Source organism: Herpailurus yagouaroundi, unplaced genomic scaffold, assembly GCF_014898765.1.
Source record: "Herpailurus yagouaroundi ecotype Mexico unplaced genomic scaffold, PumYag 140, whole genome shotgun sequence".
In the NCBI taxonomy this organism is placed as follows: Eukaryota; Metazoa; Chordata; class Mammalia; order Carnivora; family Felidae; genus Herpailurus; species Herpailurus yagouaroundi.
Genome location: NW_024412395.1, coordinates 76793047 through 76808781, shown reverse-complemented (window position 1 = coordinate 76808781; position 15735 = coordinate 76793047). Strand labels below are relative to the sequence as shown.

Genomic DNA, 15735 nt, shown 5'->3' with positions numbered 1-15735 from the left:
TCTCTCTCTCTCTCTCTCTCTCTCTCTCTCTCTCTCTCTCTCTCTCTTGCTCTGCCCCAGTGAGCCCCAGACTGCTCACAGTCTGTGAGTTTGAGCCCCACGTGAGTCTCTGTGCTGACAGCTCAGAGCCTGGCGCCTCCTTCAGATTCTGTGTCTCCCTCTCCCTCTGCCACCCACCCCCACTCACGCTCTGTCTCTCTCTCTCTCTCTCTCTCACGCTCTGTCTCGCTCTCTCTCTCTCTCTCAAAAATAAATAAACTTAAAAAAAATCTTTTTTAAAAAAAGGATGGAAAATGTCTGCTCTAGAACTCAGTTAACAAAATTAGTCAGCCAAATAAAATTTTGTTTCTATTAGAAAATTCTGACCTTTAGTATTTTTATAATGTTTAAGTTCAAATGAATGAGTTAGTATGTATTCCTGTGACGATCATGTAACTTATTTTGTTCCCTCTATGAAATAAGGGACCATCTCCCCTTTAATATTTCTTTTTTTTTTTTAAGTTTATTTATTTTGAGAGAGACAACAGGGGAGGAGCAGAGAGACAGGAGAGCAAGAATCCCAAGCAGGCTCCGAGCTGTCAGCACAGAGCCTGCCACAGGGCTCAGTCCCACAATCTTGAGATTATGACCCGAGTGAAAATCAAGAGTCGGTTACTTAACCGACCGAGCCACCCAGGCACTCCTCCTCTTTAATATTTCTTATATAAACTCTTTTTGCTTTGCTATCTCCTATTTTTTAAGGGCATTGCCTTCTTGAATTGTTTCATGCCCTGTTGGTATTTATATTCCCGAACAAAGCACTATAACAGATCCAGGATGATTGAGAAGTGTGTCTTTCATTGTGAAGGAGAAGGGTAATTGTGAAAGGAGAGTTATGAAAAGAAGACAGACACATAGTATGCAGACACATTCACAAATCAAATCAGGAAGGAGTACATGTGTTAGAATCTAAAAATTAATACTCTTGGAGCACCTGGATGGCTCAGTTGGTTAAGCATCTGACTCTTGATTTGAGGTCAGATCATAATCTCACAGTTTGTAAGTACAAGCCCCACGTAGGGCTCTGTGTTGACAGTGCGAAGCCTGCTTGGGATTTCTCTCACCCTCTCTCTCTCTCCTCCCCTGCTCACGCACTCACATTCTCTCTCCCTCTCTCTCCAAATAAATAAATAAACTTATAAGAAAAAAAATTAATACTCTTAAACTTATTCATGCCTATGTACCACTGGAAAAATTTTGTATTCTCCTGCTGTAGCAGGATTCTCACACAGAGAGTCCATGGCACCGAGGCTTTTTAATTTCCAGAAAGCAACTTTATTCATGCCGGCACCACTCAGTTGGGTTCATACCCAAAAAACTGAGCACTAAACATGTAGCATAGGTTTTTTTATGCATTTTCTATTTCTTTGTCTCCCATATATGGTAACATACACACACATGTAGTCTGATTAAGTGTTCTCAGTTTACAACGTCATGAGGGATGTTGTCACATAGGCACATAGCCAGGTTACCTTGTTTTTTGTGGGTTTTTTTTTTTTCCTTTTCTCTCTCTCTCTCTTTTTTTTTTTCTCTCCTTAGGGAGGGGTCCCTACCACACTAACTTGGTCTAGGCTACAATATATGCATAGAAGTAAAATTTCACATTATAAAGTATAGACATCTTTGACTAAATGTTGCCAAATGGCTTTCCAAATATACACTTTAGCTACAGTTTATGAAAGCTGCAATTTCTCCATAATCTGCCAACCCTTTAATTTTACATTTTTGCCAATGTTATTATGAAATAGTATGTTGTTTTTTTTATTTAATCATTGGTAAGATTTAACATTTCATGTATTTATTTGCCATTCTACTTTCTTCTCTGAGGTGCCTCTTCATATCCTTTGTCCAGTGGGGTTACTTATTTTTTTCCATTGGGGATTATTGTCTTTTTCTTGAGTTCATGTATGAATTTTGTGAGTTCTAGTTTGTGGCTTGTCCATTAACTTTATAAGTTTTGTCTTTGTCACATGCTAGTTCTTTTAATGTTAAAAAATATATTAATGTTTTCCTTTATGGCTTCATCTTTTAGTATCTAGTTTAAAAAAAAAAAAAAACACTTCCTGGGGCACCTGGATAGCTCAGTCGGTTGGGCATCTGACTTCAGCTCAGGTCATGATCTCACGGTCTGTGAGTTCGAGCCCCACGTCAGGCTCTGTGCTGACAGCTTCAGAGCCTGGAGCCTGCTTAGATTCTGTGTCTTCCCCTCTCTCTGCCCCTCCTCTGCTCATTCTCTTCTCTCTCTCTCTGTTTTTCTCTCTCTCTCTTAAAAATAAACATTAACAAAAATTTTTTAATTAAAAAAAAACACTTCCTTATTACTCAAATATAGATATTTTATATTTTATTTGTAAAATACTATAGTGTTGCTGTTTTTCACATCTAGATCTTAAATCTGGAGTTCATATATTGACTAATTCATCATCTTCCATTGTTTTGAAATGAATCCTCTGTGAAATGCCACACATCTGGGGTGTGGGTGGAGTGGGGTCTTCTTCTGGGCTCTCAGTTCTATTCCACTGGTGTATTTGTTTGCCCTGCCCAATTCTCTTTTAGGTCCTGTTGCTTTAGAACTAGTTAAAATCTGGTAGGGCAACCCTATCACTTTTTTCTTCAGGAGTCTCTCATCTATCTTTAAGTCTTTATTTTTATAAATATAAATGTTATAATCCAGCTTGTTCAATTCTGTGAAAAGCCTTTGTTGGGTGTTTATTATAATTGCATTAAATATGTAGATTAATTTGTGTATAATACTGAATTTATTTTTTTTTTAATTTTTTTAATGTTTATTTATTTTTGAGACAGAGAGAGACAGAGCATGAACAGGGGAGGGTCAGAAAGAGAGGGAGACACAGAATCTGAAACAGGCTCCAGGCTCTGAGCAGTCAGCACAGAGCCCGATGCGAGGCTCGAACTCACAGACTGCGAGATCATGACCTGAGCCAAAGTCGGCCGCTCAACCGACTGAGCCACCCAGGCGCCCCTATAATACTGAATTTTAACGTCCACAAACATTTCGTTAGGTTTTTTATTTCCATCTATCCATAAAATTTTCTTTCTCCAGGAAATAGTTTAGTACATCTTTTGTTGGATTTATTCTTAAGTACTTTATAGTTTTTGTTAATTTTAAGAATGACATTTTTTAAATCACATTTCCTAATAGGTTGAGACTCATAGGTAGTAATGCTTTTGATTTTTAAGTGTTCATATTCTATCAGTAATCCTTCAAAACTCTTATATAGACAATAATTTATTATTCAGTATATTTTTTTCTGCTCTTTTCTCATTTTTTTTCCCATTGAGTTATTGCACTGGCATTGTCTCTGCTACAGTATTTATATAACAACATGCCCTTGTCCTTGAAAAAAGAAACAAGTTTAGTGATTCACCATTAAGTTTTGTATACATATACTGTAGATTTTGGAAGATAATCTTAGATTTAACGAAGGTTTCTCAACCTCAGCACCAGGCATTTGGGGCCAGATGATTCTCTGTTGTTGGAGGCTCTCATGTACATTGGATGTTTAGCGGTGTCCTAGCCTCCTCACATCTATAAAAACCAAAAGTATTGTCAAATGTTCCCTAGAGGGGCAAAGTCACCCTGATCAATTAAGAAAGGTGTTTTACATTCTGTTTGCTAAGAAAGAAAGAGTATTAAATTTATCATGAAAAAGTATTGAATATTTTTCCTTAAACATATCTATTTTTTTTTTATTTTTTTAATGTTTATGTATTTTTGACAGAGAGAGAGAGAGGGAGAGAGAGAGCATGAGTGGGGGAGGGGCAGAGAGCGAGGGAGACACAGAATGCCAAGCAGGCTCCAGGCTCCAAGCTGTCAGCACAGAGCCCGACGAGGGGCTTGAACTCACACACTGCAAGATCATGACCTGAGCTGAAGTCGGACGCTCAACCGACTGAGCCACCCAGGCACCCCAGACATATTTATTTTTTAATTAATTATTTATTTTTTAATTTATATCCAAGTTAGTTAGCATATAGTGCAATAATGATTTCAAGAGTAGGTTTCTTAATGCCTCTGACCCATTTAGCCCATCCCCCCTCCCACCACCCCTCCAGCAACCCTCTGTTTGTTCTCTATATTTAAGAGTCTCTTATGTTGTATCCTCCTTCCTGTTTTTATATTCCTTTATGCTTTCCTTACGTTGATCTGTTTTGTATCTTAAATTCCCCATATGAGTGAAGTCATATGTTATTTGTCTTTCTCTAATTTCGCTTAGCATAAGGGGTATTGAATTTTAACAAATGCTTTTTCTATGTCTGCTGAGATTTTTCCCCCTTTGTTATTAGAAATTAAATAAATTAATATAGTAAATTACATTATTATTCTAATGTTAATCTCTTTACAATTTTATTAACATATGATAGTCTGAAAATTGTACAATGATACTTTTTTCATTTTGTGGGTGGGATGGTACGGTGAGAATTAAAATAAAACAACATAAGTTAGATCCCATATTGGAAACTGAATTTTAACTGCTATCGTTAAAGCTTATTTTAACTATCTTGTAATACAATTTGCCTGTTTTATTAGTCTGATTTTAAATAACCTAATTTGGGGTTTACTCTATTACTTTGAATAATTAAGTGTTATGTGTACTTTTTCAAACATAGAGAAATCACTTAAGTTTATTGGATGATTAACTCATTTATTTTTTTTTAATGTTTATTAATTGAGAGAGAGAGAGAGAGAGAGAGAAAGAGAGCACATGTGCACGTGAAAGCAAGCAGGGAAGGGGCAGAGAGAGAGCGAGAGAGAGAATCCCAAGCAGGCTCCACACTGTCAGCATACAGCTGGACATGGGGCTTGATCCCACGAACTAGGAAATTATAACCTGAGCCAAAATCAAGAGTCGGCCGCTTAACCAACTGAGCTACCTAGGCACCCCGGATGATTAACTCATTTAAGTGTCAAATTAATAAAACAGAATTTGATAAATGCTTCAATAAAAAATGTATTTGCCTTAATTAAATGTATAGCAAAGGAATAGGATTTAATTATTTGTAAGTAGTGGGAAATCAGTGGCAAAATTAGATGTGATTATTCATTCAGTTCTGTATGTTAACATTATCTATTGCTGGTCTCATGATGGAAATAGGCATCATCACCTTAAGTCCAGCTGCCATTTTCTTTTAAAAAATTCTCTTAGAACTATATTTTCATAGTCTGGACTAAACAACTTTTCTGGTGGTGGTTTTAGCATTACCATGGAAATGAAACCAAATAAAAGTGGGACTACTGTGATGATTTTAGTAGACTTAAGTGGGGTTGGTAATTCTATCAATAACAGGTGGAAAAATGACATTTCCAATCATAGACCACAGGTTGACTGGGTTTAGGTAACAATTCGAGATAAATTTTGTAAAAACTATTTTAAAGAATTTTGCTTAGGCCTAAAATAATTTTTCACTTTTTTTTTCCTCTTATAGTCACGTTCTGTATCTAGTTCCCCTGTGATGGTAGCTCAGCCAGTTTATCAGCAACCTGCGTATCACTATCAGGTAAACATGAAATTACAATTAAAATTCTCTTTAATACCTTCAGTCCTTTTTGGGTAAATTTCATTGTATTCTTTCTCATGCAATAACTCTAGTAATTAAAATGAGATACTTAAGCCTTGATAACAGTGGGGTTTTTTTTTTCTTATGGGGAACTAAACAATATCATACAAGAAGGTAGAATGTTTGCTTCATTTAACCAAATGTAATGAGGTCAGTTTTGCTCCATTTGGCTAACATTTAATCTAAAAAGTCTTTAGAAATTCCCAAAGCAACATACAGATAACACATTCAGGGTCACAGGCTAATTTTTTAATGTTATTGTTAACATTATATTACTTCCTTGCTATTATATTTAACATAATCTATATTAAAATAAGCCTCTTTTAGTTAACCAACACTCTTCTGTTAATTCTGTGGGAGATTGGTGATAAGTGATCCATAATGCCAGACTATTTTGGTGTTTTGCAAATAAAGATTTGTTAACATATCTTGTATTTGTATTACATATCTTGTATTTGTTTACATACTGTCTCTGGCTGCTTTTGTACTACAATGACAGAGTTTAGTAGTTCTAACAGAGATACTATGGACTGCAAAGCTTAAAATATTTACTCTCTGGCCCTTTACTTGCCAACCTCTGATCTATAGCATTCACAAATCAAATCACATTCTTTCTTACTTCTGGAATATTGGAAGAGAATTTGTTTCTTTTTTTTTTTTTTTTTTAACTTTTAAAATACACCCACATCAAGTGTTAAGTTTACTGGAATTCTTTTTAGTATTAGACTCAGTTTTGGGAGGGAGGGTTATTTTAGATAGAATTTAAAATTCAAATTTATTTAAATTGGTTATATTATCATATGTTAATGTATATTATATTTTTTTTAATGTTTATTTTTGAGACAGAGACAGAGACAGAGTGCAAGCAGGGGAGGGGCAGAAAGAGAGGGAGACCCAGAATCCAAAGCAGGCTCCAGGCTTTGAGCTGTCAGCACAGACCCTGATGTGAGGCTCGAACCCACAAACTGTGAGGTCATGACTTGAGCTGAAGTCTGGCACTTAACCAGTTGAGCCACCCAGGCACTCTAGTGTATATTATATTATTATGCTATATTGCTTATTTTTAAATAAAGTTATCAATTCTATTAGCATGCTAAATATAAAATATCTAAAGTATTTCCTTCATTTACTAAAGATGAAAATAACTTAATGGCATATATTTAAAATACATATGTGGTATCACTTTTTCTAAGCTGCCTCAAAAGTTTAGCAGAAGCCTCAAAGACAAAACATTAGGTACCGCAGCTTTTAACACGACCAGCCAAATATTGTGAAACCAGTTTGAGGACCCTTAGCTTATTGTCCACCTTGAACACAATGAGGGGAAGCTGAGATTGCTGAGGGAGATTGGTAGCAAGGTTTTCTTGAATAAAAGAATTGTTAGAATGCTATGGCATTTCCCCTTCTTCTCAACCAAGTAAAGAGGACATCAGAGAATGACTAAGAAAGCTTAATGCACCTGACTTTGGACTAAAAAAGTCCAAAGAAGCAGCTGAACTAGTCTCTGGAGGCAGAGCCTGGAGAGAAGGCTACAGTGGGAATGTGTTGAACTTTTACTCACAACAAGAAAGGTTTATATGTCCCAAGAGCAAGATGTGAACCTCACAGAAGAGACCCTTTTCAAAAAACTTTAAGATGACCCCAATAAAGAAAGAATATGTGTGAAGTAGACTTCTAGAATCAAGGGCTGGAAATGTAGTTAGAAGTTCTCAGCAGGGAGATCACCAAAGAATCCAGTAAACTACCTAACTAGAGAGTCCGCATTTGGAATCTGCCACACCCCAAGAAGTGCTCTGTCCAAATTTTTATCTAGGGTCAAGGAAGAAAAGCTCAACCCAGTGCTTTTAAAGTGTCAGGGGGTGAGAAAGAATGCTACATGTCATATATATTTTTTTTAATTGCCTAATTCGAACCCACAAAGATTTACACATATTTTCTTCTAAGAGTTTTATAGTTTTAGCTCTTACATTTTTAGATCTTTGACCCAACTTGAGTTAATTTTTGTATATAGTTTGAGGTGTAGGGATCCAACTTCATTCTATTTGCATGTAGATATCCAGTTTTGACCCCTGTTTATAATGTGGGTGGGTTTGTTTCTGTTTTTCATTTTAGGCCCCTGCACAGTGCCTACCAGGACAGTGGCAGTGGGGCGTTCCTCAGGTAAATATTAACTTTTTTAATTGTATTTTTATGAAGACTATATGAATATTAAGGTCAGGAGAACTAGATTTGAGATGTTCCTTTTCTATTTAGTAACCGTGATACCTGTGGCAGTTTGTTTAATTACTATATTTCTTAGCTTCCCCATTTGTAACATGGAAGTAATGATACCATACCTTTGTAAGTTTCTTTACCTGATCTTTGTGAAGATCACATGAGATCGTGTTAGTGAAAGCATTTTGTTAAAAAGTGAGTACTTACATAAACATGCAAAATTACTTTTTATTATTTTTTTTTATTTTTTTTTTAACGTTTATTTATTTTTGAGACAGAGAGAGACAGAGCATGAATGGGGGAGGGTCAGAGAGAGAGAGGGAGACACAGAATCTGAAACAGGCTCCAGGCTCTGAGCTGTCAGCACAGAGCCCAACGCGGGGCTTGAACTCACGGACCGCGAGATCATGACCTGAGCCGAAGTCGGCCGCTTAACCAACTGAGCCACCCAGGCACCCCTACTTTTTATTATTAATATTATGGGGAAATGTAGCATTTTTCCAGTTTTATTTCAAATTTTTCTTCAGTTTGACTATGCTCCTTAGTAAAATTCCATTTCTCAATTTTTGATACAAACAGTATACCACCAAAAAGACTATTTAATGACATTTTGCATTCCCATGTGAAGTCACAAAGCTGAGAATAGGTATTTATGCCAATTTAAACACTGTAAGTTATATTATTACAACCTTCAATAGTGAACTTAATATCATTATTATCTGAATTTATAAATGAGGTTCTGAAGCATTAAGAAACTTTAGTATTTACCAGTGATAAAGTTCTTTGATCACATCTACACAATTGGAATTTATAATAACCAAGAACTCCTTATTTGTTGTTAAGATACTTCTATCCTATTCCTGGAAAAGAACTTCAGCAAATTATGAAACAAATATTTCTGTCATCTGTTGGGTAAGTTATTTGGTTTAACTGGAATCATATTTGATTTGGAAATATGGCTTTGTGTTTTAGTCTCCTGCATCTTCTGCTCCATTCTTATACCTGCAACCTTCTGAGGTTATTTATCAACCGGTGGAAATGGCACAAGATGGTGGATGTGTCCCTCCTCCACTGTCTCTGATGGAAGCCTCAGTTCCAGAGGTATGTATTAGTCTCAAAGTAAATTATCTATAACTACCTCATCGTTATATTTTATTTCTTTTTCTTTTCTAAAGATATTTAAGACCCTCATAGAAGCTGCATATCTTTTTTCTTTGATTTATTCACATCTTTTCCTCTTTAATATCTAAGAATGCTCCAACTTAGACTTCTTCATTAACTAGTTCTGAACCATTTCTGAAATTAGCTGTTCACTGTACTAGGCTAATCCCTGACTTGATCTCCTTGAAAGAGTAAGGTACCAAATACTTCTCTTTCTTTTGGTTTGCCTGTCAATCTGTATTGTTACTAACATTCTGTCAATTAAAAGCATATAAAAATTAAAGAAGAAAATAATCGAAAAAAAATCTTCCTTTAAAATGTAAATCAAAATACTTCATAACTACAAATTGTAAATATCATGTTCAGTGTCTTTAAACTACATTTCCAAATCATTACTTACCTTACCATCTATGGGCCAGGAACTGTACAGGTATGTTTTAAATCAGTGTTATGAAAGATTAGAAAATTAACACCCACCTCCCAATTAGAGTGTATTATATTACTTTTTTATATTACTAATGTTTATAACATTATGATGACATTCTGGAACAATAATTTCCACAATTGGATCTTAATGTTACTATCACTACTTCTACTAGGATTTCTCCATTTTTCATCTTACCCTCCATCACCTGGTTGACTGAATCTTCAAGAACTCATTGTTAAAGAAAGCTTGTGGTTGTTACATTCTATTAAGAGATTTCTTACATACTTGTTTGTTGAATATTGTTGTCTATAAATCTGAAAGACAGTTACACTAGCTATAAAATAGCTACATCATACTGCCAGAACAAAGTACAACAAATTATGGCTTAAACAACAGACATTTATTGTCTTAGAGTTCTAGAGACTCAAAGTTGAAGACCAAGATGTTGGCAGGATTGGTTCAGTCTGAGGGCCATGAGGGAAGCATTTGTTTCAGGCTTCTCTTCTTAACTTGTAGATGGCCATCTTTCCCCTGTGTCTTCACATTATCTTTGTCTGTGTCTCTGTGTCCAAATTTCTCGATTCTGTGAGGATAGCAGTCATACTGGATTAGGTTCCACCTTAATGACCATTTAACTTGATTATCTCTATAAATATCCTGTCTACAAATAAGGTCACGCTCTGATGTACTAGAGGTTAGGACTTCAAAACAGAAGTTTTGAGGGAACACAATTCAACCCTTAACAACACTATTTAATTATAGAACTTCCGGTGTACTCTTCTCTGGTGTTAAGAAGTTTGAAGCCAGCCTGATTTTCTCCCTGGTACATAATTTGCTTTTTCTTCTTGCATACCTGGAGAAGTGAGGTGTGTTCTTAGTTGTCTTTGTACATATTATTCCTATCTTCTTTCCCTAATTCTTCAAATTCAAGCATCAATTCCACTAGAAAACTTTTCCTGACTACCTCCCTGACTTTCTTAAGCTAAATCAAGTAGTTCTTTTCTTTTCTCCTATACGTTTCATAGGATTTATGGTAATTTTGGCTACTCAGCTATCCCCAATCAGTCTATAAATTAATTAAAGATAGAGAGTGTGTTTTTCATTTGTGTTCCTCTATTAGGTAGCAAAATTCCTGTACATTGTAATGCTGAATAAATATTTTGAATTAATAAATGAAAGGCAATAATTTTTTTTTCTTTTTTTGTTAACAGCCTTATTCTGATCATGGAGTTCAAGCAACATATCACCAGGTTTATGCTCCAAGTGCCATCGCTATGCCTACACCTGTGATGCAGCCTGAGCCAATTAAAGTAAGAAGTTTGTTTTGATTTTTTGGTGTTTTTTCAGTCATTTCAAGTTTTTCAAATTTATTTTCTGAAAAGGAACAACTTTGGATATTTAGATCACATTTGTGATCAGAAGAACAGAATTAATGAACTTTTTCATGTGAAGGATGTACAATTCTAAATTATAATTTTTATTTATTATTTTTGAACACGTTATAAACCATACATGGTCAAAAATGTTTTATTTACTGTAGTAAAATACATATAACTTAAAATTTGCCATTTTAAGTGTACACCTAAGTGTTAATTAATTACATCCACAATGCCGTGCAACCATTACCACTATCTATTTCCACACTTTTTCATTACCCCAAATAGAAAATCTGTACCCATGAAGCAATAACTTCCAATTCTTCTCTCCCTACAAATCCCTGGTAACCTCTAATCTATTTTTTGTCTCACTGAATTTGCCTATATATTTCATATACTCAGATTTTGGTTATGTGTGTTAATGGAATGTGGCATTTATATGGGGAGATAAAAACAGTTAACAATCTATTCAGCTAGTTTGGGAACTGCTCATGCATCCTAAATCAGATGCATGCCAAAGAGTGGGAATCTAGTTAGATGCATGGATATACTCAATATATTTCAACTAAATTCTTCTTATTCCCTTATGACCTTCAATAAAAGTTTCTTATTGAAACTCTTCATCATTACTTGGGGGAATTGGGACTACATCTCTAAGTGAAGAATCACAGATTGATTAATTCTTGTGATGGTAATATGAATCTTGCTTGCAGTGTACTTTGGTAAGGAATGTAGGTATATTCTATGACAAAATGATGGAGATTAGCTATTTCACAGTCATATTTATGCTTCTGAGCCATCCCATGTGTTAGAACTTGGTACCAAGACAGTCTACTTTAAGGAGCCTCCCACTCTCTCATATCCCCTCATCCCATTACCACTCACTGCATCCCTTCACTGCTATTACTACTGTACTGTACACATGAAGTAAAACCATAATGGTGACCTAGTGTCAAAGCCTAGAGTGTTCCTAAACTTTATTTATAGAGTTATTATACTATCAAAATTTTCTAAAACAGATTTCCTCTGGTGTTAACATTTTCTCCTAATATACTTCTCTAGGAATAGCTGAAAGAGCTTTGCCATATTAAGCAAGTACTAATTACTTTCAGTTACTGATCATATACACTATATATATAAACACAAAGGATTGAAGTTTTACTGCTTGAGTGGTACTATAAGAAATTTCCAAAGAATGTTAATGTTACACATTCTTTTTTTTTTTTTTTTTAAGTTTCTTTGTTTACTTAGAGAGAGAGCGCTAGCTGGGCAGGGGCAGAGAGAGGGGGAGAGAGAGAGAGAATAGAATACCAAGCAGGCTCCACACTGCCAGTGCAGAGCCTGATGTGGGGCTCAAACTCACACACCGTGAGATCATGACCTGAGCCAAAATCTAGAGTCAGACACTTAACCGACTGAGCTACACAGGCACCCCTAATGTTACACATGCTAATTTAAAGTTTAATTCCTCTAGTTTAAGAGTAAACACTTTTCTACATTTTCTTAAATCTATGAATAGGAAATGAAAGAAGTTATACAGAGAAACTAGTATCTTACTCCTTAGTCACATAAAAAGTACATTTATGTTGCATATAAATCATAACAGAGTCATGAAAAGGTAGGTGTCTTCTCTTTTTTCATATATAAGCCTAAAACTGGAATCAGTAACCTGTCTCTTCATGTTTAAAGAAATGCTGCTAGAAGGAACTTTCCCCGTTCTATCCTGATGCAGATCTTTGCTTTACTATGCCACAGGCCAAAGGGGAAGAAAACTACTGACTTGTTTCAATTTAATCTGTCTCATTAAGGGTTATAATAATTCTGGTTATCACATGGGATGCATCCTAGAGAATGTTTTAGTCCTATTCAAATTAAGATTTAAGGATTAGGGAAGAATTGAAGAGCTATGAACTATGCTTAACTAGCTTACTCCAAAACCCATCATGTGTCACACAACCTAGTATCAGATTTCATTGAATCTGCAACATCATGGGTTATAAGACACACCATTCTTTATCACCATGAAGGAAAAAAACATTGCCATCAATTGTAAACGTATCCTTACTCAGAGGTTTTGAAGTATGAAATGCTTTAAGGAATGCAATGTCTCAGTATCAGTGGAATTTAACCTTTTATACTTAGAGATACAAAGTTAAGAGGGATGGGGAAGAAACCCAAAAATCCTCTTTTGTTAGAGATGAGGAAAAAAAGAAAGTTTAATTTAATAAACTTTAAAAGTCAAAACTGAAACACAGGGCTATTGTATACAGTTTTATATTTCCGGTTTTTATTTTTTAAGGTCTAATGTTCTGTGTATTTTATACCCAATAATTTTCTTAGGTGATTTGATGGCCCTCAATAGAAAATGCTACCCCACCTAGGGACAGAAACTCTAAAAACACTCCCATAGTTTTCTAAAACTATACAATCCTATAGAAATGCTTTAATATTCAAGGTTTACCGTATGGAAAATTATCTCCTGTTGTTTATAGTACATTTGTATTATAACATAGAAGTCTTAATACACAACTGTTATTAGTTGATGATCTTTTCCTAAAACATATTAAGTACACTAATATTAAAATATTGACATTTGAAACATTAGCCTTCGTTCTTATTATGCAAATTTTCTCTGGTGTACCAAATAGCTTGATGAGTTAAAAGAAAATGGTAGAAATATTCCTTAGAATAATGTGAGCTCGGGGTGCCTGGGTGGCTCAGTCGGTTGAGCTTCCGGCTTCGGCTCGGGTCATGATCTCACAGTTTGTGGGTTCGAGCCCTGCATCGGGCTCTGTGCGGACGGCTCAGAGCCTGGAGCCTGCTTCAGATTCTCTGTCTCCCTCTCTCTCTGCTCCTCCCCCACTCATGCTCTGTCTCTCTCCTTCAAAAATAAATAAAAACATTACCAAAAAATGTTTTAAAAAAGAATAATTTGAGCTCTAATGATTATAATTTTAAGGGTGTTAACTGGATATATTCCAAAGTAGCAATTTCAGATGTCAAAACTATCTTGAAGCATCAAATCTAATCAATAAAATAGAGACCTTATTCAGGGCTCAGAGGACAGGTCTAACGACTGTAAAAGACTGTTTGCTAGAAATCACTCATTGACTGTAAGGCACACGCTACTACCAATATAGAAATACCAATATAGAAACTACTAGATGAATAAGGTATTAATTAGGGTATCATTTTTTAATTCAGCAGAGCCACATCTTATACATAACTGAATTTGGAAGTCAATAAAGCAAATCACAGAATGTCAAAATTAGCCCATTGAGCTAGACTACAGGAAAAAACAAAAGGAAAATCTTTGTGTATCTGGGGATTTGAACTATTATGCTTTTAAGATCAGTATCAAATCCCAGGGTAAGAAATGTGTAAGTGGAAAATTATGAAGTGTTTATGTTTTACAGTTTTTCCATTTTTGCATTAATATGTGTCCAATAAATTTGTTATGAGGATTAATTGAAATACTAGAAACTGGGGAAATTATAGTTTTAAGTTCACCTTTAAATTAAATGTTCATTTTATTTAATTCCAATGTATAATAGCTATTCATGAAAATATTTTAAATTTTTTTTTTTCAACGTTCATTCATTTTTGGGACAGAGAGAGACAGAGCATGAATGGGGGAGGGGCAGAGAGAGAGGGAGACACAGAATCGGAAACAGGCTCCAGGCTCTGAGCCATCAGCCCAGAGCCCGACGCGGGGCTCGAACTCACGGACCGCGAGATCGTGACCTGGCTGAAGTCGGACGCTTAACCGACTGCGCCACCCAGGCGCCCCGAAAATATTTAATGTTAATAATATTTAACTATTTGCCAGCCTATGAGGAATTTCTTCTTCTTCTTTTTTTAATGGTTATTTATTTTTCCTGTGCCAGTACCATACTGTCTTAATGAGTACAGCTTTGTAGTATAGCTTGAAGTCTGGGATTGTGATGCCTTCTGCTTTGGTTTTCTTTTTCAAGATTGCTTTGGCTAGTCGGGGTCTTTTCTGTTTCCATACAAATTTTAGGATTATTTGTTCTAGCTCTGTGAAGAATGCTGGTGTTAGTTTCATAGGGATTGCATTGAATATGTAGATTGCTTTGGGTAGTACCGACATTTTAACAATATTTGTTCTTCTTATCCAGGAGCATGGAATCTTTTTCCATTTTTTTGTGTGTCTTCTTCAATTTCTCTCATAAGCTTTCTGTAGTTTTCAGTATATAGATTTTTCACCTCTTTGGTGAGATTTATTCCTAGGTATTTTGTGGTTTTTGGTGCAACTGTAAATGGGATCAATTCCTTGATTTCTCTTTCTGTCGCTTCATTGTTGGTGTATAGGAATGCAACCGATGTCTGTGTGTTGATTTTATATCCTGCAACTTTGCTGAATTCATGAATCAATTCTAGTTTTTTGGTGGGATCTTTTGGGTATTCCATATAGAGTATCATGTCATCTATGAAGAGTGAAAGTTTGACCTCCTCCTGGCTGATTTGGAGTTGTCTGATTGCAGAGGCTAAGACTTCCAATACTATGTTGAATAACAGTGGCGACAGTGGACATCCCTGTCGCGTTCCTAACCTTAGGGGGAAAGCTCTCAGTTTTTCCCCATTGAGGATGATATTAGCATTGAGTCATTCATATATGGCTTTTATGATCTCTAGGTATGCTCCTTCTATCCCTACTTTCTTGAGGGTTTTTAACAAGAAAGGATGATGTATTTTGTCAAATGCTTTCACTGCATCTATTGAGAGGATTATGTGGTTCTTGTCCTTTTATTGATGTGATGAATCATGTTAATTGTTTTGCGTATATCGAACCAGCCCTGCATCCCAGGTATAAATCCCACTTGGTTGTGGTGAATAATTTTTTTAATGTGTTGTTGCATCTAGTTGGCTAATATCTTGTTGAGGATATTTGCATCCATTTTCATCAGGGAAATTGGT

General features: G+C 35.5%; 1 protein-coding gene across 3 annotated transcripts in view; it reads left to right on the top strand.

The window, feature by feature from the left end:
• The window catches only part of BOLL (boule RNA binding protein), a 72039-nt gene that overhangs the window by 14719 nt on the left and 41585 nt on the right, over nt 1-15735 (top strand). For all 3 annotated transcript variants that reach the window (XR_005790451.1, XM_040475775.1, XM_040475774.1), the window contains exons 7-10: nt 5488-5559; nt 7732-7779; nt 8806-8934; nt 10633-10731. Coding sequence is in view for 2 of the 3 variants with exons in the window: in XM_040475775.1 (XP_040331709.1) it covers nt 5488-5559; nt 7732-7779; nt 8806-8934; nt 10633-10731 (348 nt within the window). In the remaining variant the exon portion in view is untranslated. The remainder of the gene's footprint in view (nt 1-5487; nt 5560-7731; nt 7780-8805; nt 8935-10632; nt 10732-15735) is intronic.